The sequence below is a fragment of the Armigeres subalbatus genome, chromosome 1 (assembly GCF_024139115.2).
Source record: "Armigeres subalbatus isolate Guangzhou_Male chromosome 1, GZ_Asu_2, whole genome shotgun sequence".
In the NCBI taxonomy this organism is placed as follows: Eukaryota; Metazoa; Arthropoda; class Insecta; order Diptera; family Culicidae; genus Armigeres; species Armigeres subalbatus.
In genome coordinates, this window is record NC_085139.1 from 163,881,869 (window position 1) to 163,900,722 (window position 18,854).

Genomic DNA, 18,854 nt, shown 5'->3' on the forward strand with positions numbered 1-18,854 from the left:
GTGTGGCGGCAAAAAATGAACCAAGAGCTTGCCAACTCTACGGTGATCCCAGTATCCAGAAGGTAGCTAAAGCTAAAACAGTGCATGTTGCGAGAATGCCTAACAGCAACTCTGAAAAGACGGTATAGGCTGACCAGGTACCTGCAGAACGACTTGGCATGGGGCGCAATAAAGGATGGAGAAATGTGGCCTCAAAACGTATATTGTGCTGTCAAATTGTTGATTCAGTATTATCTGTTTAGATGTCAGCTAAATAAATGAAGTGAATCAGTATGGATGATGAGATAATACAACCATGGAAAATGGAGAGAATTTTTGTAAAGAACAAGATTTTTGAATATTCAGTTTCCATGATTTACTGTGATCAGATAACCAGCGTGTTAATTTCGCGGGAAACCAGCCCCAGACAACAAGTAACACAACTCGTGTTTTATTTCTTCATTTTATTTCTTCTAAAGTGGGATTTCTTTTGTTCAATTTCTTAAACTAATAATGCTCGGTTATTTCTTCGTTTAAAGCTAAGTCTTTTTATCGCTGCATAAATTATCACCAAGATGTGCTATAAATGATCTACCGTCCGAGATTTGTTCACTTCGTCGAACGATCGCAGTTCGACATTAGTCTTCCAGAAGCAAAGTTCTGAGAGGAGTTTGGTATACGCGTGCCTAGGGAAGAAAAACAAAGGGTTAATTAACCTGCGTGAACAGAATTGCTGTGTAATAAGATCTTACCTGTAATTCTGGCTCCCGATGGCATAGATGAATGGATTGATGACGGCTGACATCCACGCCAGCACCGAGGCAAACACGTGGAGATTCGCATACGATCCGTCGTCGTCGATCACGTTGGCAAGCATTAGTGGCAGAAAGCATACCAAAAAGCATATGTAAATGGTCAGCAGTGTCAGCGTGAGCCGACAATCTTCTTTGCTTCGGAAAAAGGATTCAATTCTCCCCGAAGAGTTGGAGCTGTATTGTGAGAAGAAATAAACATTTAAGTCATTGGTTCAATATGAGGGACTGTGTTATAAAACTTACTTGTGAGCCTTAAGCTTTGCTCGTTGCTTGTGTACTGTGTAGAATATGCACGAATAAGAGATTGAAATGATTATACAGGGCACTAGAACCCCAAACAGGAAAATATACTTCTTTGGTGATGTGTCATTTTTCTTTAGTATCGTACAAGAGAATGTCTCTTCGTCAAGTCCTAGTGTTCCCCATATTTCGAATAATGGAAGGAGCTAAAAAGTAAGTACAAGAATTATTGAATGCAATTCAATGCCGAAAATAAAAGCAGTCATACGCACCATAATTCCGAAGGAGAATGCCCATATCGCGAACAGTTGAAGACACAAGCTTATTGGAGTGTAGATCTTAGCATATCGACTAGGATGTAGAATCAGCGTATACCGATTTATGGTGAGGCCTACCATGCTTAGCACGGAAACGGCCACGTTACCGTAGAAGAATACTGGAAACACTTTACACAAGTCTTCACCCAGTGTCCATTGCTGAAAAATATATAACAGATATTGGAGGCAACAATAATTATATTTCAGGCGAACAGATAATCTACCTGATTAAGGAACCTTATTGCCGTGAGAGGCATATTAACTGCACAGAAAAAGAGATCTGATACACTAAGTGAAAGCACGAACGCCGTAGTTGGATGTTTCCGAAGTTTGTGATATTTGAGCAGCGCTGTGATTGTGAGGAGATTTCCTAAAAATAATAAACAAATAAAAAACATTTAAATATGAGTAAATATGAACATATGAATAAGCGAATTAATTCCTACTTGTTGTATAAGCGATACTGTAATTTACATTGATCAATCTATTGTTCTTTTACATCCACATCTAACAGGGAATAAAGTATTTAATTCATTCATTTATTGTAGCCTTTTTGAGTTCTGAAATTAACTCGCTCTTATGTCTAATTCTAAGATCCTAAATACAAACTTGAAGATAATGAAGTCGAGTGGGTAATCGCTCATTGTGAGAAACATCATTTTTGAAAAAGAAATTCTAGAAAAGTGTTTACAATGGAACGCCGGTCCTTAGCCGACTCTGCTGGTGGCCAGTTCCACATTTCCAGAAGCCATCAACACGCAACCGGTGGTTCATAACCAGAGCCCTGTGACCAAGATCCGCTTCCGTGGTCCGAAGCCGATTCCGGTGATCAAGATCCGCTTCCGTGGTCCGCAGTCAGACTTCTTCTTCTTCTTCAATGGCTCTACATTGTTACCGGTCATTGACCTTGAACAATCACCTAAAGGCTGATATGTGTGTTTTTTCCCAATAAAATATTAACCTTAATTAGAAAGCTAGATTTTGTTTACTAACCCTGAAATTCAAGTCGTAATTAGTCTTTAGGAAAGCTCCAATTTCATTAAAATAAAAAAAAAAAAAAAAAAAACATTTGAATTATATTCGATTTTGCTTTTGGTTTATACTATATATGAAAAATTGTTAAATTTTGTTTAACACATATGTACTAACCTACTAACTGATTGAATTTGTAAAACTAAGCATGAAGTTTAATTAGACACAACTAAAAAAAACGTAAAACGCGCTTGTGTAGTTTTTTTTAGGGGTCATTACAAAAAATAATACTAAACCTATTCTAACTAGTTACTAATTCGGTTGCTGAGTGTACGGGAGCACGGCTAGCATCCCCAACGGATTGGAATGGGAACGTTTACCCATTTCCGGAATCATCGGGAGTCGACGGTCAGGGGAATGAGAGAGAGAACGAAAGAGAGATGAGAGCTAATGGGCAGAAAGGTTGGACGATAACCGATGAACGAGGAGTTGGAGAAGAACCACGAAGCAAGTCAGACGGATGGGGTGTTTAACCCCGCGATTTGATAAAAAGAGACAACGTGTGTCGTGGAAACGGAGTAGTGGTCCTAAGTATTTGGGAAATCGGAATCTAAAGGGTTCGTACAGATAGTTCGGAAGAAGTTATATTCCCTCCCGACCCAACAGAAGCCTTCTGGTTGGGCCAGAGAATCGGTGAGCCGTGTTTGCGCCACCAACCAGTGACCCCAGTGTTCCAGAGCCATATACCCACGTGTAAGACACCTGTTCCGCGTGTGTTAGAAGCTAGTGGCATTGCTCCAGGGAAGACAGCAGCAAGTTACCAGAAAGCGTCGTCGGAGCCTTATCCAACCCCCGATGTTTCGGAAGTGAGTGTGCAGATAGTTACCCGAGTCCCCCACGTCATTTCGGGTGGCTATACACGGTCTAGGTGCGGGGAATCGGTCGACAAGGAGGTGGCATCTTGGCGAGGCCCGGATGGGTTCGCCCCCGCTCGTCAACGACTGCTACCGATGTGATTTCCCCCTACCGTGAGCACTGAACGCTGACCAACGTAATAGCAGCCAGGACGAAATTTAAACCGGTGGCCGAGCTCAGAGGATTCAAGCAGAGTATCGTCGAGAAAGCGGGAGAAGAATTGCCAAGTCATCGAAAATACCGAACGTGAGCGTGCAGATAGATACCCGAGTCCCCCACGTCATTTCGGGTGGCTATACACGGTCTAGGTGCGGGAATCGGTAGACAAGGAGGTGGCATCCTGGCGAGGCCCGACAGGGTTCGCCCCCGCTCGTCAGTGACTGTAACCGATGTGGTTTCCCCCTACCGTGAGCACCTCTTCGATCGGTACATTGCAGTACAGTACATTGATCGGTACACAACAGCTTCAAGATCCCATACGCATGCCTAATCAAAGTAGCTCTGGATGCCTTGAAGAAAATGCCAAAATCGTTTCTGATTAATTGCTTCACGGCAGAATTATTCAAAAAAGCAAAAAGATCGGCGTATTTGGATCGTCTCTCTTGGATTCATTCTATAAAAGCATCGAAATAGTGGTGGAAATATCTGTTGCTTGATTTGATAATAGTTCCAACGTAAATTGGAACGCCACGTCGGCTTCATATAGAGTGCAAAACTCACAGAGCAGTAGTTCCACAACAGCTTGAACATGTTCGAGGGCTTGAATTATTCCAGCGTGCCTTGGCATCAGCCACTAATTCAAATTCTTTTCTGAATTCAGGACGGACATATTTTTGCAGAAATTCGTTTTTCATAGGTGATCTACGGAAAAGAACTACTACTTCTCGTACCGTTACTGGACTGGGCGATATCAACAATGTTCATTGAAGAAAAAGTCAGATTTTTATACTGACAGCAAAATTTTTAATACCGAAAATACCGGTATTTTCCGTCTCTAAAACCGGTATTTTCGGTACCCAAAATTGGAAATTCACTGCGGACAAATGTGTGCAGCTGAACGTCTGGTGAGCTTGTCGTTTCTGGTAAGGAAGAAAGCAGCCTAAATCGATTGAATCAGCCGGCGCGAGCGTTTCTGGTAAATGGAATACAGCTAAGGCATCGGAGGCCACCTGAATGATTCAAGTTTGAAACAGCTCAGGAATGTGTCCGATGGCGTGGATTTCCAAGCAGAGAAGGAGGCGAGGCGAGGCCCGACAGGGTTCGCCCCCGCTCGTCAGTGACTGTAACCGATGTGGTTTCCCCCTACCGTGAGCACCTCTTCGATCGGTACATTGCCCGAAGATCCAGGTATGTCAATGCTCTCAATCTCGTTCCCCGTCGCATGTTAAAGGGCCCCAACAGTAGCTGATCGGCCGCATCGTTCCCTTTATTCCCTCTCTCCCCCCCCCTACCTTTCCTATGCACGTTGAATAAAAAAAAATAAGGTAAAATGAAAATCTCAAATTTCTTATTATTTATCAGACTATGAGCCTTAGGTATGCATGCAAGTCCGTCTCTATGCGATTGTCCTTTGATGTGTCGATGTCCACTTTGCATATCTGGAGTCCTCCAAGTACGTGAAAGCCGGCCCTGAACCAAAGAGTAGCCCTGAGCTAGCTGTTACTTACAACATTCCAACTGGAACTTGGCCTGCTTTTCAACTTAGTATTATATTAGCATTTCCTAAGTTATTAATTGAAAGCTTTTCTATGCCCGCCATTACATGAGTATGTACCTTGTGTGGCAAGTACAATGGGTACACTATACCCATCCTAGACCGGACCGAGAATCAAACTCGCCATCTCCGGATTGGCAATCCTACGCCTTTGCTCGCAAGGCTTCTGGAGACCCCTGGTCCGTAGTCAGACACTCGGGTCCAAAATCCACTTCTGTTACCTTTAATCCGTCCAACACGGCCAAGTCATATTGCCCAGCTTGAGGTGGTGTGCTGCTTGTGAACCAGTTCTTGTGCCCACACCGCTCAACAACGTTCGTGAACAATCTCCATGCGGTCGAGCTACTGCCGTCCCCTTTATCGAGATCCCAGCCCAAAGAGCATCGTCGGATGATACAGGCTGGAGCATTCGGCCCATCATCGACATTAGCACGTCACTCACCAGACCATCATCCGCTATGAAACATACCCGCCAACTAAAGAAACCACAAGAAAACCGAAATTTTCAATAAATAATCATTACTGTTCTAACATTCAAACCTGAAGCTCGCATTTTATCAAGCTCTACTAGAGGTTATGGGTTCCAGCCGGTAACCGGAGAAAATTTGAAAATTGAAGATGACATCACCAATGAGAGAAGTTCTGTTTCTCAATCTGGCGGCGGAAACGGCAGTCGACCTGAAGCAGGAAGCATTCGAGTTGCAACGGGATCCGTTGTGATGCCGGTCATAGAGAAGTTAAAGGGACACGAGAATTACTCCACTTGGACGTTAGCAATGCGAATGATCCTAATCCGTGCAGGTAGCTGATGCGTTGTAAGTCCTATGGCCGGAGAAGAGGTTCCCGTAGATGTGAAGTTGCGTGTATTGGATACAATCTGCCTGAGCCTGGAGAGTTATAACGTATTGGTCTATGTTATAAATGCAGTCTCGGCCAGGATGCGGCGGATGCAGCAGAAGCGTGGAACAAGTTTACCAAAGCTTTTCAAGACTCCGGATTGACGAGGAAGATTGGGCTACTTAGGAAGTTGACCTCTATTCGACTGGTTGTATGTTCCAGCGTGAAGGATTACGTCAACGATTTAATGAGTACCAGCCACAAGCTTGCTTCGATTGGGTTCAAGGCGAATGACTCGTGGTTGGTGGCGTTGCTGCTGATGGGGCTACTAGAACACTACGAACCCATGATTATGGGATTGGAGGCCTCAGGTGCGAATCTGACTTATGCGGTAAAAGCAAAGATCCTTCAAGATGTGAAACTCAAGAGGGGACGATTGAACAGCAACGATTATGGGCACTATACACGAAAAGCACGAATTCGAACAAATTAAAATCACATGCTAAGAAGAAACCTGACAAGACGTGCTTCAAATGTGGCAAGAACCAGGGTTTCGTTCACGAAACAGTATTGCAGCACGCGGTGGGGACCGCGAACAATGGCAGCATGGAGGCTTTGGCGAAAGGAGCGGTCGTAGTGCAGATTCCAGATGGTACGATCGATGTTCACGAAGTGCTAAAAATTCCCAAATTGGCAACTAATCTATCGACGAGACAAGGTAAGGTAAGACTGGTAAGGAAGAAAGCAGCCTAAATCGATTGAATCAGCCGGCGCGAGCGTTTCTGGTAAATGGAATACAGCTAAGGCATCGGAGGCCACCTGAATGATTCAAGTTTGAAACAGCTCAGGAATGTGTCCGATGGCGTGGATTTCCAAGCAGAGAAGGTGATGAATGGTACAGTCTGTCTGGAAGGAAAACAATCTAGAAGACCATTTCCAAAACACGAATCCAGAGCAACTGAAATGCTGGAACTGGAGCATTCTGATCTTTGCGGTCCAGTGGAGGTACCTTCCTTGGATGACAGGCGCCACGTTCGTTGATGATGCAAGCGAAAGAGTGGCAGTCTACTTTCTAAAGGCCAAAAGTGAAGTCCTGGCTGCATTCAACTTTCAAGTTGTTTCGAGCGAAGGCGGAGCGGCAAACAGATAGAAAAATCAAACTTCTCAGGACTGACAATGGGCGAGAGTACGTTAACAACGAATTCCGGAAGACGTTGGAGAAAGATAGCATCCGTCATCAGATGTCGTGCCCATACACTCCAGAACAGAATGGCAGAATTAATTGAATTTATCACTTCATAGATGTCACAAAGGCCAATAGCAAACAACTTCGATGGTATTGCCCGGGGCTATGAAAATAGCAAATTAATCCATTCAAACAAGCTAAATGTTGAACTTGATATTTAAATAATGTTGTCATACACTGCCCTAAAATAATACTGCTTTCAATATAAGTTAGTTAAGTGAGCACCCATGTTAGCAAAAAAGAGCGACTAAATTGGTGTTCTATTTCTTTGTTTCGCGATATGATGATTTTATGTTCAGAGAGATGAAAAACGGAACAGGCCGCCAAGATATAAAAAATCTTTTTAATAAGGCATTAAAATTCTTCATGGAATGAAAAACAAATGTTGTAAATATAATACTTAATAGTTCAAAATTGCTGTGCGGCCCTCAATAGTTAGCATGCTGGGGATCTAAACGATGCGCGCATGCAGAAAGAATTCTGGGAGGAGGCGATATCGACGGCAGCTTATCTAGTAAATCGATCACCAACTAGATCCATTGAAAACAAGACACCTGAAGAAATGTGGACCGGCTGATCTGAGGCATCAGAAAGTTTTCGGTACGAGTGTAATGGTCCCTGTTCCAAAGGTCAAGCGCAGGAAGTTTGAAAGCGATAAAGGGTGTTTTCGTAGACTATTGCGAGGACACAAAAGGATTCCGGGTTTACCTCCCACAAGTTCGAGTACCAGGGTCACAAGTTCGAGATCATGTGACGTGGAGGTGATTAACGAGGACGAGCAGGGTCTCACATAACGAACACATAATCAGTAATGATTATGAGGATGAAGAAGTAGCAAGTAACAACACGCTGGAGACATCTAGCGATGTTTTTAAAGATGCCTATAGCCATCACGCGCTCCCACCGCAACAATCAAAACCAAGTCAAGAAAGTCAACAAGGGTTGAGGCGCAGCGGTCGGGAGCGCATTTGTCCAGGTAAATCCACCCAGCCATCTACTCCATTGACGATTGCGGAGGATATTCAACAAAACGACGACGAGGTCATGCGGCGACCTGACCGTGATTTTTGGATCGCGGCGATGAAGCAAGAGATGGCATCACTGAGCGAAAACCAGACCTGGACGTTAACAAATCTACCCAAGCGACGCAAAGCCATTCGAAACAAGTGGGTTTTTGCGATAAAACGAGGACCTGATGGAAGTTCGGAGCGCTACAAGGCACGGCCTGTCGTGAAGGGGTGTTCACAGAAGCCGGGCGTTGACTACGAGGAAGTCTACGCTCCCGTAGTACGACTTGGACGTGGATCAGATGGGCGTGGTTACGCATTCTTGCAAGGCGAACTGGGTGATTCGTCGTAATGGTTCAGCCCGAAGGATTCATGTATTCAAATATCAAGGTCTGCAAGCTGAAGATGGCATTGTGCGGCTTGAAGCAATAAAGCTGAGTATGGAAAGCGAAGCTAGACGAGGTGCTACGAGAATTTGGCTTGCAGATATCGCGGGTGGACACCTGCCTGTACTGGATGCTGGATGGGGAGAAGATGCTCTTTGTGACGATATACGTGAATGACCTATTGATTTTCACGAAGGATCGACGATTGAAGAATTGAAGGTAAAACATTTCTTGATGCAACGTGTCGTGACCGGACGAGGTTTCTAAGCTCGACCGTTCGCCGCAACAATACTCAGCAAACTGACTTCCGTCGTCGATTCGTTCTGACACGAACTCGAGAAAACCAAAAACATTTGTGCGTTACCATGGAGCCCAAATTAGCTCAATACACGTTGATTCGAGTTACTCAATAAATGAGTGCATATGATTAGAACATATGTCAAATGCAGATTTCAAGGGATTGATGGTAATGGCATTTTGCTATAATAATTTTATCATAACATCTAATGCCAATCTTATCCACTACATTCTCCCCCTCCTCTACTCTTGAGGTGTTTTATTGCACATTTCATTGAGGTGCCCTCATTACAAATATCTTTGATCCTAGATAAACATTATTAACCAATTCTTATGAATCAATCTTCGATTGAAAATATGACAATCCAATACAAATCCCACCCAAATCCAATCCGCATCCAGTCCGAATTAAATCTAAATCCAATCCAAATCCTATCCAAATCCAACTCAAAATTAAATCCAAATCCAATCCAAATTCAATTCAAATCCAATCCAAATTCAATCCAAAATCAATCCAAAAAAATCCAAATCAAATCCAATCCAAATCCTATCAAAATCCAATTCAAATTTAATTCAAATCCAATCAAAATCCCATCCAAATCTAATCCGAATTAAATCCAAAATCAATCCTAATGCAGTCCAATCCAAAATCAAAATCCAAATCCAATTCCAATCCAAAACTAATCGAATTCCAATCCAAATATAATCCAATTCAAATTCAATCCAATCCAAAACCAATCCAAATCCAATCCAACTCCAATCCACAACCAATCCAAATACAAATTAAATCCAATCCAAATAAAATCTAATCCAAATCCAATCCAAATTCAATCCAAATCCAATCCAAATCCTATCCAAATCCAATTCAAATTCAATTAAAATCCAATCCAAATCCTATCCAAATCCAATCCCATTCCAAACACAATCCAAATTCAATCCAACTCCAATCCACATCCAATACAAATCAAATCCAATCCAAATAAAATCTAATCCAAATTCAATCCAAAATCAATCCAAAAAAATCTAAATCAAATCCAATCCAAATCAAATCCAAATCCTATCAAAATCCAATTCAAATTTAATTCAAATCCAATCAAAATCCCATCCAAATCTAATCCGAATCAAGTCCGAATTAAATAGAAAATCAATCCAAATCCAATCCACAACCAATCCAAATACAAATTAAATCCAATCCAAATAAAATCTAATCCAAATCCAACCCAAATTCAATCCAAATCCAATCCAAATCCTATCCAAATCCAATTCAAATTCAATTAAAATCCAATCCAAATCCAATCCCATACCAAACACAATCCAAATTCAATCCAACTCCAATCCACATCCAATACAAATCAAATCCAATCCAAATAAAATCTAATCCAATTCCAATCCAAATCTAATCGGAATTCAATCAAAATTCAATCCAAATCCATTCCGAATCCAATCCAAATCCAATCCTAATCAAAATCCAATCCAAATCCAATAAATCCAATCTAAATCCAGTCCAAATAAGAAATAAAATCCAATCAAAATCCAATCCAATACAAAACTAATCCTACAGCTCAATCCAAAACCAATTCAAATACAATCAAAAATCCATTCCAACCTAGTCCAATTTTTATTTTTCTCATCGTTGAAATTTTTTTTTCATCCTCTGCCCTTCCGTCAGGTGACGCTAGCATTCTTACCGGGAACGCTAGCATTCCTCATTGTTTTAATTTGTTTTTCATTTTGCCAACTTTTTTGCCTTTAATTTTTGTTTTCCTCAATGTGCCATCTTTTTTTGCACCTTTCTTGTCACCCGGCCTACTCCTCTGCCCTTCCGTCAGGGAGCCTACCGGAGACACTAGCATTCCTCATTGTTTTTATTTGTTTTTCATTTTGCCAACTTTTTTGCCTTTAAATTTTGTTTTTCTCAATGTGCCATCTTTTTTTTTGCACCTTTCTTGTCACCCGGCCTACTCCTCTGCCCTTCCGTCAGGGAGCCTACCGGAGACGCTAGCATTTCTCATTGTTTTTGTTTTGTTTTTCATTTTGCCAACTTTTTTGCCTCTAATTTTTGTTTTCCTCAATGTGCCATCTGTTTTTTGCACCTTTCTTGTCACCCGGCCTACTCCTCTGCCCTTCCATCAGGGAGCCTACCGGGGACGATAGCAATCTTAAGTAATTTTGCATCTTATCTTCTATTTCTAACAATTCCTTCCTTTCTTACCTGACCTCGATGACACCGATATTCCGAAATTCTAGATAAAACAGGGAGCTCAACCGACTAAAAATATCACTATTCCAACACTACCGGCTGCGTCATTGTCGTGACCGGACGAGGTTTCTAAGCTCGACCGTTCGCCGCAACAATACTCAGCAAACTGACTTCCGTCGTCGATTCGTTCTGACACGAACTCGAGAAAACCAAAAACATTTGTGCGTTACCATGGAGCCCAAATTAGCTCAATACACGTTGATTCGAGTTACTCAATAAATGAGTGCATATGATTAGAACATATGTCAAATGCAGATTTCAAGGGATTGATGGTAATGGCATTTTGCTATAATAATTTTATCATAACATCTAATGCCAATCTTATCCACTACATTTCCACAATTACGTTTAAAATGAAGAACTTGGGCAAGGCCGCACACTGCCTCGGCATTCGAATCCAGCGGGATCGATGTGGTGGCAAGCTATCATTGGCGTACATTGAACGTGTTGAACGACGGGTGGCGTTCGTGGCTGCCGCTCTGAAGACTGAAATTAGATCAAGCAAAAAAGCCTGCTGTGTCAAAGTGCCAACGAGCATGGCCGTCAAAGCGTCCATTGCTGAGGCTCCCGAGATGTTCAGATCTGTCATGCAGAGAAGCCTGGACGAGGGAGTCTTCCCTGAAGCATGGAAAAGGCAGAGCTTGGTCCTATTGCCAAAAGCGGGAAAACACCCGGGGGATCCGTCGGCATATAGACCAATATGCCTGCTTGATACGGCGGGGAAGGTGCTCGAGAAGATCATCTTCAACAAGTTGTTGATACGTACGGAGGGTGCGGATGTCCTATTGAGTAACCAGTTTGGCTTCCGAAAGAGTAAGTCGACTGTAGACGCTATCTTGTCGGTTACCAAATCCGCGAAGATAGCTATCCAGCGTAAGAGGAGGGGAGTTCGCTATTGTGCAGTAGTGACTCTCGACGTGAGGAATGCATTCAATAGTGCCAGTTGGGCAGCTATTGCAGATGCGCTCCTGCGTCTTTGAATTCCTGAGTTCCTTTACAAGATTCTCGGAAGCTACTTACAGAATCGAGTACTGGTATACGACACGGAGGCGGGGCGGAAGTGCGTTGCCATAACCTCAGGGGTTCCGCAAGGTTCCATTCTGGGTCCGGTGTTATGGAACGTCATGTACGACGGTGTCTTGAGGTTGAAGTTCCATGTGGGCATGGTAATCGTCGGCTTCACTGACGATATTACGTTGGAGGTCTACGGCGAATCGATCGAAGAGGTGGAGTTGACTGCAGCCCACTCGATCGCAATTGTGGAGGAGTGGATGAGTTCCAGGAAGTTAGAATTGGCTCACGACAAGACTGAGGTGGTTGTTGTTAACAACCGAAAGTTGGAGCATAAGGGATAAGGGCAGGCAACTTTTATTTATTTATTTATTTATTTATTGTCGTCAATCATAATTGTAGACCTATTTACATTTGTATTCTTAACTATTCTAAATAACATTAAATAATGTTGATACTGTTTAAACTTATTGTAAAGTGTCATTAGCTTATAATACGAGAGAAGATCTGTTTCAGCTGTGTTTTGGACATCGATAAGTCAATAGTGTCCCAATGTTTATTATAAGTGATCATCATTTGATTCATGGGGCCATATTTAGTATAGTTTGTTCGATGATAATTTACGGAGAATATTTGACGATGTCGTAAAGATCGTAATGGAACATAAAAATTAATGATATGGTTTAACTTCACGTAGAAGTAACACACACGAAATCATTAATTTAATAGAAATTAAGTTTTGATAATAGCTCCGTTGAGTCAATTCTGTTTGAAACAATATTGTTTATAAAAGTTACCATTGTTAAATCTCGACGCACTTTCAGTGAATGAATATTGATGAGCTTACAACGAGCTACATATGGTGGCAATGGAAATTCGGTCCACCCTAACTTTCGTAGTGCATATAATAAAAATTGTTTTTGAACTGACTCAATTCTGTTGGCATGAATAGCTGAAAATGGGGACCAAACTATGCTGCAATATTCTAAGATTGGCCTTACATAAGCTGTATATAGTGTTTTTATTGTGTATGGGTCCTGAAAATTGTAACAGAATCGTTTTATAAAACCTAACATGTTGTTGGATTTGCTTACAATTAAGTTATAATGATCGATGAAAGTGAGTTTTGAATCCAATATTACTCCCAAATCTCTTACTCTATTGCTTCTTACTACGTTCTGATCATCAAAACTAATATTTGCGCTGAGTATGTTTCGTTTTCTGCTGAAGGTTATTAAGTTGCATTTTTTTATATTCAACTGTAGAAGACTTTTTTTACACCATGTATGGAATACCAATATTTCATCTTTGAATGTATCGATATCCTCGACAGTTTTGATTTTTAGGAAAAGTTTCATGTCATCTGCATAAATTAAGACATTCAATTTATGAAGCACAAGAGGAAGGTCATTACAAATAAAATAAAAAGTAATGGACCTAAATGAGATCCTTGAGGAACTCCAGAAGAGGCTTGTATTGGGGTTGATAATTTTCCTTTGTATCTTACAATTTGAACACGACTTGTTAGATACGATTCAAGCCAATGAAGAAGTTTTGGTTGAATTCCCATCTTCTGCAGTTTGAACAAAAGCATGGGTAAATCAACGCGATCAAAAGCTTTTCTAAAATCTGTGTACAAGGCTTCTACATGGTGACCACTATCCATTGCATCCAAAGAATAATTAAGGTCACTCCTGACGGAATCCACTTTTCAAAGTACTCGCGTTTTCAAGGGCACACCATTCGATTCGGAAGCAACGCACAACTGTCATTTTTATTTTTTTTTTCGCATGCTGCGACGCAGCAAAGCTGAAAAAATAAAAATTACAGTTGTGCGTTGCTTCCGAATCGAATGGCTATTCGATTGCTAGAGTCTTAATAAACACTGGAGGTATTTCATCGGGTCCGGAGCTCTTAGACCCATCTAGATGTTTCAGGGCATCACAAATTTCGTGTACATTCAGATGGTTGACGCAAACGTCATTTGAAAACTCAGGATAAAAATCGAAAAAGTCACCTTTGAACGCTTCATCAAGCTCACCTTTGGTAGCCACGTCAATTACGCCTGCAAGCGTGCATCCACAGCTATAGTAGCATTGTCCCGGATGATGTCCAATAGCTCTGCGGTTTATGCCAGCAAGCGCAAGCTTCTGGCTAGTGTCCCTCTGTCCATACTGAGGTATTGGGGGGCAGCTTAGGGCACGGCCCTGCGTATTAACTGCTACAGAACGAAGTTAGAAAGTACGTATAGGCTCATCCCAAGTAACATTTTAGGTTTTATAACGTTCTTGAAGACCATAATTTACTCTACAAGAGTGTGATAAAACCAGCATAAAACCAAAATGTTACTAGGGATGTGCCTAAGAGTTGCGAGTGCATACCGTACCTTGTCGCACGATGCACTTTGCGCCATCACCGGTATGCTGCCTATTGACATCGTTATCGGTAAAGACATAGAGTGCTTCGAAATGCGCGGCACGAGAGGCATCCGTAGGACTATCAGGTTGGCCTCAATGGACAAATGGCGGCGTGCGTGGGACAGTTCCACTAAGGGTAGATGGACACATAGGTTGATACCGATGCTGGGTCATTAGGCCGAAGGCCATTAGGCCGAATGGTCGTTAGGCCGAACGGTCATTAGGTCGAATGGCCATTAGGCCGAATGAGAACTGGGGAGTGAGAAATGAGTAGTGCGAAGTGAGGAAGAAGTAGAACGGATGAAGAATAAGGAAAAAGGAGGAAGAAGTAAGAAGAAGGAAGAAGGAAGAAAGAAGCAAGACGCGAGAAAGAAGGAAGAAAACGGAAGAAAGAAGAATAAAGAAGAAAGAAGATAGAAGAAAGAAGGAAGAGGGAAGAAGAAAGAAGGAAGACAGAAGAAGGAAGAAAGAAGAAGGTAGAAGGAAAAAGGAAGAAGGAAGAAGGAAAAAGGAAAAGGGAAGAAAGAAGAAGGAAGAAGGAAAAAGGAAGAAAGAAAAAGGAAAAAGGAAGAAGGATGAAGGAAGAAGGAAGAAAGAAGAAGGAAGAAGGAAGGGGAAGAAGGAAAAAGGAAAAAGGAAGAAAGAAGAAGGAATAAAGAAAAAGGAAGCCGGGAGAAAGAAGGAAAAAGGAAGAAGAAAAAAGGAAGAAAGAAGGAAGAAAGAAGAAAAAAGAAGGAAGACGGAAAAAGGATAAAAGGAAGAAAGAAGAAGAAAGAAGGAAGAAAGATAAGGAAGAAAGATGAGGGAAGAAGGAAGAAGGAAAAAGAAAGAAGGAAGAAAGAAGAAAAAAGAAGGAAGAAGGAAAAAGGAAAAGGAAGAATAAAGAAGGCAGAAGGAAGAAGGAAGAAGGGAGAAGGAAGAAGGAAGAAGCAAGAAGCAAGAAGGAAAAAGGAAGAAGGAAGAAGGAAGAAGGAAGAAGAAAGAAGGAAAAAGAAAGAAGGAAGGGGGAAGAAGAAATAAGGAAGAAAGAAGGAAGAAGGAAAAAGGAAAAATGAAGAAGGAAGCAGGAAGAAGAAAGAAGGAAGAAGGAAGAAGGAAAAAGGAAAAATGAAGAAGGAAGCAGGAAGAAGAAAGAAGGAAGAAGGAAGAAGGAAGAAGGAGGAAGGAAGATATAAGAATGAAGAAGGAAGAAGGAAGAAGGAAGAAAGAAGAAGGAAGTAAAAAGAAGAAAGAAGGACAAAGAAAGAAGGAAGGAGGAAGAAGAAGGCCTAATGACCTTCAGCCAAATGGCCTGACACCGTTGATACCGGATATAGGTTCAGTAACTGCAAAATGTTTACTTTTCAGTTAACGAATGCCATTCGATAACTGCAACGCATTCTAGACGTCAAACGGTTGTCAATCGATGTCAGATGCAATAAAAGTGCATCTAAATGTGCAGCGCAATGCAGCTGTCATTGAGTTTGACATCAGTTTGAAGTTTAGCGGTCCGATAATTGCAAAACTGTTGCAACTATCGAATTGCAGTTAAAAAGCATTGCAGTTAAATGACTTGCAGTTATCGAACGTCTACTGTACGTGGATCAAGAGGCGCCATGGGGAAATCACTTTCCACCTGACCCAGGTCCTTATAGGCCATGGTTGCTTCAGACAGTATCTACACCAGGTTTAGAGGAAACGGCGGAACATGTGTTGTTCGTGTGCCCACGTTTTCGCACAATGCGTGACCACATGCTCGCCACATGTGGTCTTAACACTACCCAAATAAGAGGTGGTCCAAGGGTTCGGAGTCGGCTTCATGGGTCATACCGGTGCCCGAACTCGACATTTTTATTGAACAAGTGGCCACGTGAAGAACAACATGGTATCGTCGCTTTCGCGGCGTCGGTTAACCGGGCGGGTTCCAAGTCCGAGGATGGAAAAGGGTCCTCGTTCAGGCTGGGGCAGGCGTAGGCACCGCGTCGGCAAGTCAGTGTGTTGGTGAATAGGTCCTACCGCAAAGAGGCCTGGCCCTCCTTTGAAGCATTACTTTCTGGTTGTACTGAAGAGAAGATGGGCTTGGCGGCAATGGAAACGGTTTAGCGGGTCGGGGATGTAGTCCTGCCTCCCTCGTTTGCTGTTGATGCCTAACCCCGCACTTCCTGGACGTCCAACCCAGGAAGTCTGTTGAGCAGATACCCCCTCCATTAAAAAACACACAGTATAAAAATGTTACAGCATATATGATGTAACAAAAAGGCTCCGTTCGATTCGACTCATTTTTCCATCACTTTTTAAAATTACAGGTCGTCGTTACTATGGAGCTTGTATTCAATTTTGCATACAAGAAAAAGTTGGATGTAAAATTAGAGGTTATTGAACACAAAAATAAGCGTTTAAATATTTCCATGGCGTGTAATGTTCAGAATTTTTAACTGTGCACACAGTAAAAGAAAAAAAACACACACACATACACAGACATGTCGTGTCGCTATACTACAATGAAAATAGTCAATTTAATATGAATGCTGAAAAAGTGTGATTGTTATTCATTCATCTAATGTGTGAAAATATGAAAGACTATTCAGAAAACTACTTTATTTGGCAAATGAAAAAAAACTCACATGTTGTCTGCTTAAGTGGCTGCTAAAAACCGAGTCAACGTGATTTTCACGCAAGTCTATTGCGTTTATCAGTTGAAGAAGTGCATCAATCTAGCGTAATGTAACTAAAACATGCTTGATACACTTGATACACAGAAGCAGTGATAAATATCTTTCTACAAAACGACGTATTATCTGATTAATTTGTGTGATGAGCCAACGTTACATCCTAGGCTAACATTACCTCCCATGACCTTACATACTTTGAAAATCAATTATTATATGTATTTACAATTTCTTTCGGACTGGTTACCTCCAATCCATTTTTTAACTCAATGTTTCACATTATGTGCATATGCACAAATCGAGTTTCAAACATAGTAATTAAATCTCCAATCCGTGGTCACCCGGAAATTAGGCAGTACACTTCGATTGAACTAAAATGTACAGCGTTTTCCCATTTCAGACAATTCGTACATGTGATTCCTTTTATTCATCACAAATCTCGTCGTTGTATATCTTCATTCTTTCAACAATATCCAGTTCATTTAGCCAGATTCCGTTTTGTAAACAATCACAATCTGGAGCTGGAAGTAACCAATTCCGAGAAGCGATGATTTGTTTGACTCATGCAATAGTGCAGAATGATGATATCTGCTAGTCAGCGCGGTACCTGGATTGTCCACACGAATGAGGTGTATCACCGCCACTCCAGAAGCAAATTACCGAATGGCACACGTGGTTGACTCACTTCCCTCGGCAGAGGTGATGGGCGATCAATGAGTCATTTCGGTCGGTTGTTGAATCACAAACGCGCAAACAGTGAATGATCGTGCGACATTTATCTAAAGGCATTTCTGTGTTGATATTTTTTCTCTATCGGAGCGAGCTTTCACCAGCAAATGGAACTTAGATTGGTTTGTACGATTGCGATCAAAGCATTAGGGAATCCCATGTCATATTGGGTGGAAGTACTCAAAGGGAATTTTCTCATTTATGAGCTTGGGATTATTTCGTCAGAAGACTAATGCGCTTCGGCACAGCAATTTAACAATTAGGGCTGTATTATTATCCAGTATGCATAAAGTGGTGTAATATTGGCAAAACAATATTGAAATCGTTAACGAGGAAATGAAATGGCAAAACTTGAGACCGATTCATTTGTTTATGAATTCGAGTAAAACAGGAGCAAGTGTATGAACTTATAATTTATGTTAAAAATCACAATGATAAGAATTTAAAAAAGTGTGATCAAACGTTTTGTATCCATTTTCTGATTATGGCGAATATGCAAAACTAGAATTGTCATTACTATGAGCTCATTAGATACCTGATATGCCATTATTAATCGCTGTCAATTAAGAAATATGACTGAAATTCCAACAGCAACTTGAGCTTTCAGCTTGTACAGATGTATCGTGCTTACAAAACAATTTCAATTGAATTTTTTAAATATTCCTGCTCCTTAGACGTTACTTAGAATGATGATTCACAAGGCGGCACATTCATAATTACTATCACTCACGTTCCAAGTCTGCATTCTCGCTTCAGCACCCCAATGATGCCACTATGTCACGGAGTGATACGAAGCCCACCAAATGAACGAGTGACCGTCAGGTTAAGTGCCAATAATAAATAAATAGTTAATTAATTGAGGGTATTTTTAAACTATGCACATGCACCGCTTCTTCCAGCAGCGGCAGTGAGTGACGCAATGAAAGTTGATATTAGCCGAGAACGATACACAGTTTCTACAGCTCTTGACTTCTGAAAACTTGCAGAAACAGCTGAGAAACGTTAAACGTTGCATTCTATATCGCGGCCGGATCGTGACATGGACTACATACAAAACACAACAC

General features: G+C 41.6%; 2 protein-coding genes across 2 annotated transcripts in view; both read right to left on the reverse strand.

The window, feature by feature from the left end:
- Nucleotides 1-559: 559 nt before the first annotated feature.
- On the reverse strand, nt 560-17,850 carry LOC134206724 (protein trapped in endoderm-1-like). Its single transcript, XM_062682449.1, has 6 exons — nt 17,747-17,850; nt 1,658-1,721; nt 1,307-1,510; nt 1,038-1,240; nt 732-968; nt 560-665 (listed from the first exon to the last, which is right to left on the reverse strand). The coding sequence occupies exons 1-6, from the start codon at nt 17,848-17,850 to the stop codon at nt 560-562; spliced, it is 918 nt and encodes a 305-aa protein (XP_062538433.1).
- Nucleotides 1,591-18,854, reverse strand: part of LOC134205468 (pre-mRNA-splicing factor ATP-dependent RNA helicase PRP16) — a 75,142-nt gene continuing 57,878 nt past the window's right edge. Inside the window, exon 6 of the mRNA XM_062680731.1 lies at nt 1,591-1,721. The gene's annotated coding sequence lies outside the window, so the exon portion shown is untranslated. The remainder of the gene's footprint in view (nt 1,722-18,854) is intronic.